The 12,257-nt window shown below is 38.0% G+C and overlaps 1 protein-coding gene across 7 annotated transcripts in view; it reads left to right on the top strand.

The window, feature by feature from the left end:
* The window catches only part of ANK3 (ankyrin 3), a 375,167-nt gene that overhangs the window by 286,267 nt on the left and 76,643 nt on the right, over window positions 1-12,257 (top strand). For all 7 annotated transcript variants that reach the window (XM_027530607.1, XM_027530609.1, XM_027530610.1 and 4 more), the window contains 2 exons: window positions 1,413-1,637; window positions 4,389-4,543. In XM_027530607.1, the coding sequence (XP_027386408.1) occupies window positions 1,413-1,637; window positions 4,389-4,543 (380 nt within the window). The remainder of the gene's footprint in view (window positions 1-1,412; window positions 1,638-4,388; window positions 4,544-12,257) is intronic.

Raw genomic sequence — 12,257 nt, 5'->3', positions numbered from 1 at the left:
CAGGCAGGGTCTGAAATCTATTTGCGGGGACGTTAGAACTGTTTTACAGAAGAGTATACAGTAGCAGATTTTGATGGATGGGATTGTCCACCCCCACACCCACATACACACACCAGATACTGTAGATATTCAGACAGTTTTCTAAATATCAACATTTGGTGCTCTTCCATGAATAAGCATATTTTCATATGTGAGAACCAAAATGTAAAAATATGTGTTTCTGTTCGCCTGTCTGACTTGCACTCTTCATATGTTGGGCTCACTGGTTTATGTTTACTAGAGGGCTTTACAACCCGGTGACAAAGGTGGGAGGAGTCACAGAGGTCTTTTTTTCATGAACATATGATAGGAATCAAGATATTACCCAAATAAGTTTGGGATTAGCAGATACAAACTATTATGCATTGGGTGGATAAACAACAAGTTGCTACTGTCTAACACAGGGGACTATATTCAGTAACCTGTGATGAATCATAACGGAAAAGAATATGAAAAATAATATATATATGCGTAACTGAATCACTTTGCTGTACAGCAGACATTAACACATTATAATTCAACTATATGCCATAAAAAGTTTTAAAAGATACTACCCAAATATGACAGTTTACATCTTTACATCTTCATAGCTACAAGCACAAGCAGATAAATAGTTTTTCTTCCCTAGCTTTAATGTAGCAGCCAATGACAGAATTATATAGAGATGTTTTCTAAAAAGTCAGTTCGTCAATTTTTGCATTTCTGTACAGATACTCAAATGTAGGTTATTTTAAACAGTTTTTAAAGCCAAATTGATACTGAAAAAATTAAATCCCTTTCCATCAAAATTGCCCTAGTAAAACTTAGTCACTTTCTGCTTTTATTCGTTTCTGCTTTGTGGAAATAGTAAAAATTAGAGTGTCGGTATGATTAAATATACATTTATTTTCTGAGTTGTTCACGTTTAAGACGTACTGTGGAGTTTCATCTTAACTGCTGGGGGAAGAGATTCCATAGTCAGCAAATGGCTAAAACCATGTATAGTTACAATGACCCTTAAATATAATTTAAACCACCCACAGCAACCACATACAGTGGTTTTGTTTAGGGGACTTTGTTTTTAAATGCAAGACAGTCCTTTAATAGCCAACTTTTATTCCAGCTTTGAAACATTCACTATTGCTTTAGTTTGAGCATCGACAGAGTGATTGACTTCTGTTCAGAGGCCATTTGCCACCAAAAATAAATTGTCGTGTTTTACACTTTTGCTCAGTTCACAAGTCAAATGCATGTTTGAGGTATTTACTTCCAGTGTATTCTTAAAGAGAGGGAATGCTAGCTACCTTGTCTGTCACTTTAACATTTAACTTCAGAACTGACTGTGGAGATGGTTTGCATCTCTCCCTGACTCGGCCTCTGATCTTCCTCTGCAGGTTTCTGGTTAGCTTTATGGTGGATGCTCGAGGGGGCTCCATGAGGGGAAGCCGTCACCACGGGATGAGGATTATCATTCCTCCACGCAAGTGTACGGCCCCCACCCGCATCACCTGCCGTTTGGTAAAGAGACATAAACTGGCCAACCCACCCCCCATGGTGGAAGGAGAGGGATTAGCCAGTAGACTGGTAGAAATGGGTCCTGCAGGGGCACAATTTTTAGGGTAAGTCATTTTGTCAATTTTCATCTTGGCCCTTATACTGCATCTTTGATTTTCTTTACCCTTGTCAATTAAATTAAATCTATTGAGTTAACTACTAAATCTATTGAGTTGGACCATTTTGATCGATTATAGCATTGGTGTAGAATCAAAGGTCACAAAGCTATGTAATTCTGTGAAAAGCTGGAAGGCTGGCACTCCCTTAATTCAGTTTGCTGGTCAAAGCTTTTACTAACTGAGAAGCATGTTCTCTGCTCAGTGAGTGCACGGAACCCCAGCAGCCCCCGTGGAAGTCAAGGCACCACTCTGACACGTGACATATTGAATAAATGGCTATTTTGGGTACATGTCTGCTTAATGATAATTTTTGGGGGAAACAATCCATTGTGATCTGGTCCTTTAAGAGAAAAAAATGAATTTATTTTCTGAGGTGGCACTTGGGTGCGAACCAGGCAGGCTCTGTCATGACTGACAGTTTGTTCACAGTTTCCCCTTCTTGTTTCTCTTCCTGCTGCATGGATGTTATTCAGTAAACTGCATCTTCCCACCAATCCTCCCCCTGTAAATGAGGGTGAGAGCTTGGTTAGCCGAATCCTGCAGCTTGGGCCTCAAGGAACAAAATTTATTGGGTAGGATCTTTATAGACAAGATACAGAATGTCTACAATTCTTTTCCATTTTCAATTTTTTTCTATCACACCCATGGTCTTATTCTTGTCTTAATTTTATTTTCAGTTTTTAATGCTTTCAGTTGATGTGTGTCACTGAAAGAAAAAAAAAATTCATAGTGGCTTGACTTAATGTAGCACCCGCCGCGACCTCTCTTGTGCTTTTCAAGCATGTGGAATTCACTGCAAGCATTCTGCTTTCATAACTTTGTGCTTTTGTAAAATTTACTTTCATTTGAAATATTTCAACTGATTATGGTCGTTTTTAAGATAGACTGAAGATCTAATTTTAACCCAGTGTAAGAGAAGGTATTTGCAGACTCTGAATCAACATTTGCTATAAATGATATATATGTGTGTGTATATATATATATATATGTGTGTATATATATATATGTATGTGTGTGGAGTTACATTTTTTTAAAGTACTTATGCATACTAAGTAAACTTTATGGACTTTGAGAAGGAAAATCATCAATAAGTAAACTGATTTTGAAAAAAATGTTGGGAATACAAGATATTTAAAGAAAGCCAAATAGGCAGCAGGTAGAATATTTACTAAAGTTATTAAATTGTTTTGTTTTCTTCTGTTTAAGCTGAAGTGTGTTGGTATTCGTCTGTCTGCTTGTCTGTCTGACTGGTGTGTTGGCCTTGGCAGTCTGCATGAAGAAACCTGTTATGAAAACTTATGCTTGGCTTTCACCTTGATCCCAGACCCTCGTTCATTTCTTCTCTCCAGTATTGTTGAATGTCATACACAAAGCCACATCCCTTAAATATTTACAGGGACAGTATCTGATACATCAACCTGCAAAGATTGTATCTAGTTCTCAAAAAAAAAAAGAAAAAAGTAATGTCTGATCCAGGTGTGGTTAAAAATATGGTAAACATCTTAATAACTCTTGAAATTACTAACACTGTTAGGAATAGCTGATTCTGCTTTTACCCATCAAAAAATAAATGCATTATAAAAAATCTTTCAAACCCTTAATTTTAGTTAATGATAAGTATTTTGCCAAAAGTAAAAATTTCATACCTATCATCCTATTTTAAGTGAATGCTTTTGTAATAACTCAAATATTAATACGTTTTATGTCATTTGGTCATTACAACTACTATCACTTTTTATGCTGTTACCTAGTTAAGCCTGTACCTTCTTTTCCCACTTGTACATAATCACATAGGCTAAGAGGTGAGGTTACATACAACCTCTGTAGGAGAATAATGATACTGTCTACTTAAATGTCATAAAATAAAGCTGCACAATCCAACTACATAAACTGTGTGTGATTGTGGTCTGCTTACTTCCATTCATCTTTTTTAGCATTTATCCTACTTTCAAATTTAACAGAACTATTCCTGTGCTTGATTGGCTAGCTTCAATTTGCAGCCATTTTTTTACATTCTTTTGCAAAAGGACACTGTCAAAGATTAACATATAACAAAAGATTGTTATATGACAATTTCAAACCAATAGTGCTTTTTCAGAAAGTTTAATTCCTATGCAGTCCTACAAGAGTGAGGAAATTAAACTGCCCATTTCGTAACTTAAAAACTAAAGAAACTCTCTTGACTATACAGGCCATAAACGTTATGTAAACTGACCGTTGGAGGGAGTGGATTGTTACATTGATTGTATTCTTACTAAGGGGAAAAAAATCAGCAATCTTTCAAAATTATTTGCAAATTTTCTTTAAAGAAATGACTGTGTCCTTTTAAATCATGAGTGTTTTGTATAATATACCTATTGTGTTCTTAAAAACGGACCAACTTTCTTTCTTATGGTCTATTTTAATAACTTTCAATTCCTCGATTTCTAATGTGTGCCGAATATTTTCCCTCTTTTAAATCAAATGCCTAACATATGATAGGCCCCCAAGAATTGTTTGTGAATGAATGAATGATGGCATGTTTTCAGGCTTCTAATATATTATTTAATTAGCAAATGATTCTGCAGCTTTGAAATCATTCCCAACCTTAGTGGCACCTCTGACTTTCAAATGAATATTGTCAGTGAAACAGTTTAAAAAGTATGAAACCATAAACACATTTCCTTTGATACCAAAATAATGTGGCTTTTTTTCCAGCCCTGTCATAGTGGAAATCCCTCACTTTGGTTCTATGAGAGGCAAGGAGAGAGAGCTCATTGTTCTTCGCAGTGAAAATGGTGAAACGTGGAAGGAGCATCAGTTTGACAGTAAAAATGAAGATTTAACTGAATTACTTAATGGCATGGATGAAGGTAATTACAGTGACCACATGTTTCTATAAATGTCTGTAGGCAGGAATCACATGAATGACTAGCACTAAAGGAAACAGTGCTCGAATTTCATACATTTGTATTTTAAAGTGGGAACCGGGTTCCTCAGCATTTGTTGTTTTCTACGCATAAGGCATGAAGTTCAATTTCATCTAAAAAACTAACCCTATCCCAATACTAATGTACACATTTCTGATAATTCTCTCAGTCTTAAATCAACTATATCAATCTTTCCAAAGCTTAAGAAAGTTTTCTAAGTCAAAAATGTGTAAGGAGGGGGTAAAGTAATAATGGAAGGTATGCAAAACATGTAGAGCATTTTTAAGAAAATGCATTCACTTTTTAAAAACCTGTTATTGGAGTATATTTGATTTACAATGTTGTGTTAGTTTCAGGTGTACAGCAAAGCGAATCAGTTACACATACACATGTGCTGACTCTTTACAATTCTTTCCCCGTATAGGTTATTACAGAGTATCGAGTAGAGTTCCCTGTGCTATACAGTAGGTTCTTATTAGTTATCTATTTTATATATCAGATCAGATCAGATCAGTCGCTCAGTCGTGTCCGACTCTTTGCGACCCCATGAATCGCAGCACGCCAGGCCTCCCTGTCCATCACCAACTCCCGGAGTTCACTCAGACTCATGTCCATTGAGTCGGTGATGCCATCCCGCCATCTCATCCTCTGTCGTCCCCTTCTCCTCCTGCCCCCAATCCCTCCCAGCATCAGAGTCTTTTCCAATGAGTCAACTCTTCACATGAGGTGGCCAAAGTACTGGACTTTCAGCTTCAGCATCATCCTTCCAAAGAAATCCCAGAGCTGATCTCCTTCAGAATGGACTGGTTGGATCTCTTTGCAGTCCAAGGGACTCTCAAGAGTCTTCTCCAACACCACAGTTCAAAAGCATCAATTCTTCGGCGCTCAGCCTTCTTCACAGTCCAACTCTCACATCCATACATGACCACAGGAAAAACCATAGCCTTGACTAGACGAACCTTTGTTGGCAAAGTAATGTCTCTGCTTTAGAATATGCTATCTAGGTTGGTCATAACTTTCCTTCCAAGGAGTAAGCGTCTTTTAATTTCATGGCTGCAGTCACCATCTGCAGTGATTTTGGAGCCCAGAAAAATAAAGTCTGACACTGTTTCCACTGTTTCCCCATCTATTTCCCATGAAGTGATGGGACCGGATGCCATGATCTTCGTTTTCTGAATGTTGAGCTTTAAGCCAACTTTTTCACTCTGCACTTTCACTTTCATCAAGAGGCTTTTGAGTTCCTCTTCACTTTCTGCCATAAGGGTGGTGTCATCTGCATATCTGAGGTTATTGATATTTCTCCCAGCAATCTTGATTCCAGCTTGTGTTTCTTCCAGCCCAGTGTTTCTCATGATGTACTCTGCATAGAAGTTAAATAAGCATGGTGACAATATACAGCCTTGATGTACTCCTTTTCCTATTTGGAACCAGTCTGTTGTTCCATGTCCAGTTCTAACTGTTGCTTCCTCACCTGCATACAAATTTCTCAAGAGGCAGATCAGGTGGTAGGAGTGTATATATGTCCATCCCAGTCTCCTAATTTTTCCTTCCCTTCTTTACTCCCTGGAAACCCTAAGTTTGTTTTCTACATTTGTGACTCTATTTCTGTTTTGCAGATAAATTCATTTGTACCATTTTAGACTATATATGTAAGTGATATAATATGATATTTGTCTTTCTCTCTCTGACCTCACTCAGTATGACAATCTCTAGATCCATTCATGTGACTGGAAACAGCATTATTTCTTTCCTTTTATGGCTTAGTAATATTCCATTATATATATATGTATATATGTATGACATCTTCTTTATCCATTCCTCTGTCGATGGACATTTGGGTTGCTTCCATGTCTTGGCTATGATAAATAGTGCTGCAGTGAACACTGGAGTACATGTATCTTTTCAAATTATTGTTTTCTCCAGGAGTGGGATTGCTGGATCATATGGTAGTGTTTACTTTTTGTTTGGGAAATTATTATTTCCATCCCTTTTCTTTTATCTCAGTCTTCTCCCAGATTTTTCTTACAGATTTTTTATTTCTCCTGGATTCTAATCAGTTTTTTAAAAATGAGGTTCAGGCTAATGATTGGAGTCTTTGTTGCTTCCAGTGTCTTTTTCCTTGATCTGGTAAGACAGGCCTAAAGCAAGCATGTCACCTTCTCATATACACCTTCTTCGGGCTGTCTAACCCTTAGAATCATAGTAGTTTTTCTTAGCAGACATTGTGAATAGACTTGTTTTGAGAGTGGGTACTTGGTATAGTGTTTTCTCTTTAAAATGTTGAAAGAGAGAGTGGTAGAGCAAGCTCACCATAAAGAAAGCTAACCTTTATACTAACTTGCTAGTCCCTACACATCCAGCAACTGCTCTACATAGCGTTTTTACTGGAGATCTAATTCACATACTATAAAATTCACTACCTTCACATTTAATTCACTGGCTTTTGGAAAGCATCTAACATAGGCTCTCCTGGTTGTAAAGTGTGCATGAAAGAGCGACACAGACTCGAGGGTGTCTGAGGGACGACTGTGTACAAGCTCTTGGATCCCATGAGCCTCTGTTGCTTCTGCGAAGTGGAGATTACCTTCCTCACTTCACAGGGCTGCTGTTAAGAAAAAATAATCATTATGAGAATCACTTTTCAAATACAGCCCTTGTTACTTACTCAGCCCTTGATACATGTCAGCTATTGTATCTGGACATAATTGTCACTATTATATTCATTCCATAGAAAAATATTGTCATACCAAAGGTTTTGTATAAGACATGGTGAATCACAGCCAGCCAAGAATTTTAAAATGTCTTTACAGCAAGGTAAAGGGAATCTAATCATTGTTGAGAGTCTAGCATTCACGAGGCACTGATGAATGCATTTATATATTAAAATTTTAAATGAAAGCAAGGTAGGTAGTTTTAACCCTACTTTATAGATGAGGGAACTGAAGTTCAAGTAAGTTAAGTAACTTATAAAAAGTTACCCCAACTAAGAAGCAGCACCAGGGTTGAAATCTATTCTACCTGTTTGCAAAAACTTTTAACTGTTCCACTTATTTTAGAAACGTGTGTCCTGTGGAAAGGAAAATAAACCAAAAAAGAAAAATTTCTACAAACCTCTAGATTTCAACATTGAGAATAGTCACTTTAAATGTTATACATGTAATAAGTATATAGTAAATATTTATATATAATATTGATATTTATATCCTATACCATATACAACTTCAGATAATTTCTGATGGATGGGAACATGCAGTGGTGATTAAGATTTCTGATTTTTGTTACCTTAATTGATTTTGCAGCATGAAAGTATAGTCATTCTTTTGTATGGAAATTTACAAGAAAACACAATCAAAGGTTTTAAAAAGAATAAATCCTAAAGGAAAGAATTGAATTAGCATTTTGAAAAGAGTAAAAAAATATGGATGATTCAGGCAAAAGAAATGGAGAGAATAAGATAAATGGGTTTTCAAAAAAGGATAGTTTTTGATTGTTTGTTTTAAGGAAAATAAAGTATTAAAATATTTTCATGTATCCAGTATTTCTTAAATGCTGTTGTTGATTATTAGTTTTTTAAAGGTAGCATCCTCTACACAAGGATTTTATTTTACTTTTAACCAAGAGCTACCTTGATGATGTAAGCTGCTGGGGCAGGGTATGTGTCTAAATAATGTTTGAGCCACCAGTACTGGGCACAGTGCTGACTTAGACACCCACCCACTGGGCAGGAGGAGGAACCATCGCATAATATGTAGCTCTAGAGGAAAGTTCACATCAGTCTATTTCTCCTACCCTAAACTTCACTAATGTTAGTCTCCAGGGGAAAAAGTTAAAGGGGAACATTTACCTTGAGGACAGTTCTGAGAAAGTGACAATATTTTAGGAAGAATATTGAATATTCTAAGAGAATGTTGTCCAATGGAATTTTCTATAATGATGGAAATATCCAACAGTAATCACTCGGAGAAGGCAATGGCACCCCATTCCAGTACTCACTAGTAATCACTAGTCACATGTAAATCTTGAGTACCTGAAATGTGACTAGAGCAAGTGAGGAACGTAATGTTTAATTTTTTTAATTAACTGCAGGCAGCCACCATTGTGGATTCTAAAGTATGTTCTTCATTTTTGAGCACATATTATAGTATATCCTATCAGGCACAAGCAGATTTTTTTTTTTTTTTTTAAATTTTAAAGTTTCTTGATGGAATGGGTTTTCAAGATTTCATGCTGACATGTCTTCATTTTGTTTTCAACAAGCTAATTTTCAAATAGGAAGTCTTCCTATCTTTGCTTAGACAACTGACTCCCCAAACACTACCATACTAAGGGCATCTGTGTGATGTTTTAAAGATACAGTGATACAGCCCTCTGTCCTGGATTCTACATGCTATCTTGGAAATAGTGGATAGAGTTGCTTTGCTACATTTTTAAAGACCAGATAAACTCTGGTTCCATTTTAGACAATTAAAAGGAAATGTAAGTACTTCCAAGTTTAAAAAAATCAAGCACTGGAGGCCACAACAGGAAAAATGAGGACTATTATTAAATTTAAAAGTAATAATAATGAAGGAACCAAGACACACATTATATAACTGAAACTTAATTGACCAGATTCCATTCAAGAACCACCTACCACCACTCTTGTTCTATCCCCAGAGAAACTTCGTTTTTACTGGAACCTCCCTCCCTGAAAATCAGGCAAAAATAAACATCAGTCTGTCTCTAAAAATCTAACCCTTCTTTTTCCTTTAAGGTCCAACCAGTCAGAGTTCTTGTGGGAAGAAAAGCCTGAGGTTTCATGTTATTTTCTACTCTCTCCACTCTGTCCCCTGGATAGCTGTTAATTAGCAAGATAAAAATAGTACATAAAATAAGCCAGTGACCGTCCTTAAAGGAAAAAAGAGATAACTCATCCTGCTGCTGCTGCTGCTGCTGCTAAGTCGCTTCAGTCGTGTCCGACATAGACAGCAGCCCACCAGGCTCCCCCATCCCTGGGATTCTCCAGGCAAGAACACTGGAGTGGGTTGCCATTTCCTTCTCCAATGCATGAAAGTGAAAAGTCAAAGTGAAGTCGCTCAGTCATGTCCGACTCTTAGCGACCCCATGGACTGCAGCCCACCAGGCTCCTCTGTCCATGGGATTTTCCAGGCAAGAGTACTGGAGTGGGGTGCCATCGCCTTCTCCAATAACTCATCCTACTATAGCTTTATTTAACCTATTAATTTCCCCAGTTTGTAATCATTAGGCCTTATCTGTCATCTATGGGAAATGAGCCTTGATAATACCTGTCTTATTATAAATGTCTCATTTTAACCCTCTTTTCCATAAATGAATTCTGTTATTTTATAACTAACCTATATTCTACTTTTATAACTAGTCCTAGTGTACCCCCTTCTCTGAAAATCTTAAAACCCAAGTGTTTAGAAAGCATCTTAGCCAGTATTTTGATCAGTGATATATATATATGTACTCTTTCTTTTTTACTAAGCAACCCAATTATAAAGATTAGGCTATGGTTCTATAGTATTTTTAAAACTTGCAAAACCTTTCGGTGTGCACAATCAAATTGTAACTCCAGGGAAGTTGGTCAGTCAGTTCAGTCGCTCAGTCGTGTCTGACTCATCGCGACCCCATGGACTGTAGCCCACCAGGCTCCTCTGTCCAAGGAAGGCCAGTCCAAAGAGGAGGGGAACTTGCACAATGGAGTTTGGTCATTAGGGTTATGAACGGCGGATGTCACACAGGCTGGAATTCTCGTCCTGGCTCCACCACTTACTAGCCCTAAGCCTCTCTAACCTCGTAGAAAACTAATGGGGAATGCATGAGCTGAAATATGTAAATTTCATAGCACAATGTCTGACACATGGGAACCACACTCAAAGTTAGCCATACACACAGTTTCCGTGTACAGACAGTTGGGCAGGAGAGCAAGCAGGGGCAGAAATCTTGCCTCTTCAACTTGCCAAGTCGTGTGCTCTGACACTGGCCTTGAGGTCAAAGGGTCATTTTTATCTTTTCTTTTTTTTTCAAAAGTACTGTCTAGTTAGCACGCCATATACTTGGAGGGCTGTGTCCCCTTCAAGTGGATGCCCGTTTCCAGATCACACAAGGACACCACCAGGGCTAGTGGAATCCCACCACCACCACCCATTCAGGGAAGAGTAGGTTGATAGATCTAGACTTCCAAAATTTGGACTCTAAATCTAGTTGTTTTTCTGTAATACTCCCTCACCTCTGTATCTTCTCAAATGAAGGATGCCCTATTCAGTCGCTAAGTCATGTCCAACTCTTTGTGACCCCATGCACTGTAGCCTGCCAGGCTCCTCTGTTTTCTCTATCTCCCGGAGTTTGCCCAAATTGCTCATGTCCACTGAGTCAGGGATGCTATCTAACCATCTCATCGTCTGCCGCCCCCTTTCCCCTTCTGTCTTCAGTCTTTCCCAGCATCAGTGTCTTTTCTAGTAAGTCAGCTCTTCACATTGGGTGGGCCAAAGTATTGGAGTATGTTTCAGCATCAGTCCTTCCAATGAATATTCAGGGTTGATTCCTTTAGGATTGACTGGTTGGATCTCCTTGCAGTCCAAGGGACTCTTAAGAGTCTTCTCCAGCACCGCAGTTTGAAAGCATCGATTCTTTGGAGCTCAGCCTTGTTTATGGTCCAACTCTCACATCTATACATGACCACTGGAAAAACCATAGCTTTCACTATATGGACCTTTGTCAGCAAAGTGACATCTCTGCTTCTTAATACACTGTTTACATTTGTCGTAGCTTTCCTTCCAAGGAGCAGGTGTCTTTTAATTTCATGGCTACAGTCACCATCTGCAGTGATTTTAAAACCCAAGGAAAAAAAAACTTGTCACTGCTTCCACTTTTTCCCCTTCTATTTGCCATGAACTGATGGGACCAGATGCCATGATCTTAGTTTGTTTTTTTTTTTAAATGTTGAATTTCAAACCAGTTTTTTCACTCTCCTCTTTCACCATCATCAAGAGGCTCTTTAGTTCCTCTTCACTTTCTGCCATTAGAATGGTATCATCTGCATATCTGAGGTTGTCGATATTTCTCTCAGCAGTCTTGATTCCAGCTTGTGATTCATCCAGCCTGGCGTTTTGCATGATATACTCTGAATATAAGTTAAATAAGCAGGGTGACAATATACAGCCTAGTTGTACTCCTTTCCCAACTTTGAAACAGTCAGTTATTCCATGTCCAGTTCTAACTGTTGCTTCTTGATCCACACACAGGTTTCTCAGGAGGCAGCTAAGGTGGTCTGGTATTCTCATTTTTTTAAGAATTTCCCAAAGTTCGTTGTGATCCACAAATTCAAAGGTTAAGGCTTTAGCATAGTCAGTGAAGCAGAAGTAGATGTTTTTCTGGAATTCCCTTGCTTTCTCTATAATCTAACAAATGTTGGCAATTTGATCTCTGGTTCCTCTGCGTATTCTAAACCCAGCTTTTACATCTGAAAGTTCTCAGTTCACATACTGCTGAAGCCTAGCTTGAGGAATTTTGAGCATAACCTTAATGTGAAATGAGTGCCATTGTATGGTAGTTTGAACATTCTTTGGCCTTGCCCTTCTTTGGGATTGGAATGAAAACTGACCTTGTCCAGTCCAGCGGCTAGAGGATGCCTATAAACGTGCTTTGTGTGCAA

The sequence above is a fragment of the Bos indicus x Bos taurus genome, chromosome 28 (assembly GCF_003369695.1).
Source record: "Bos indicus x Bos taurus breed Angus x Brahman F1 hybrid chromosome 28, Bos_hybrid_MaternalHap_v2.0, whole genome shotgun sequence".
Taxonomy (NCBI): Eukaryota; Metazoa; Chordata; class Mammalia; order Artiodactyla; family Bovidae; genus Bos; species Bos indicus x Bos taurus.
Note: the sequence above shows the minus strand (reverse complement) of the source record. Positions and strands in the feature narration are given on the sequence as shown.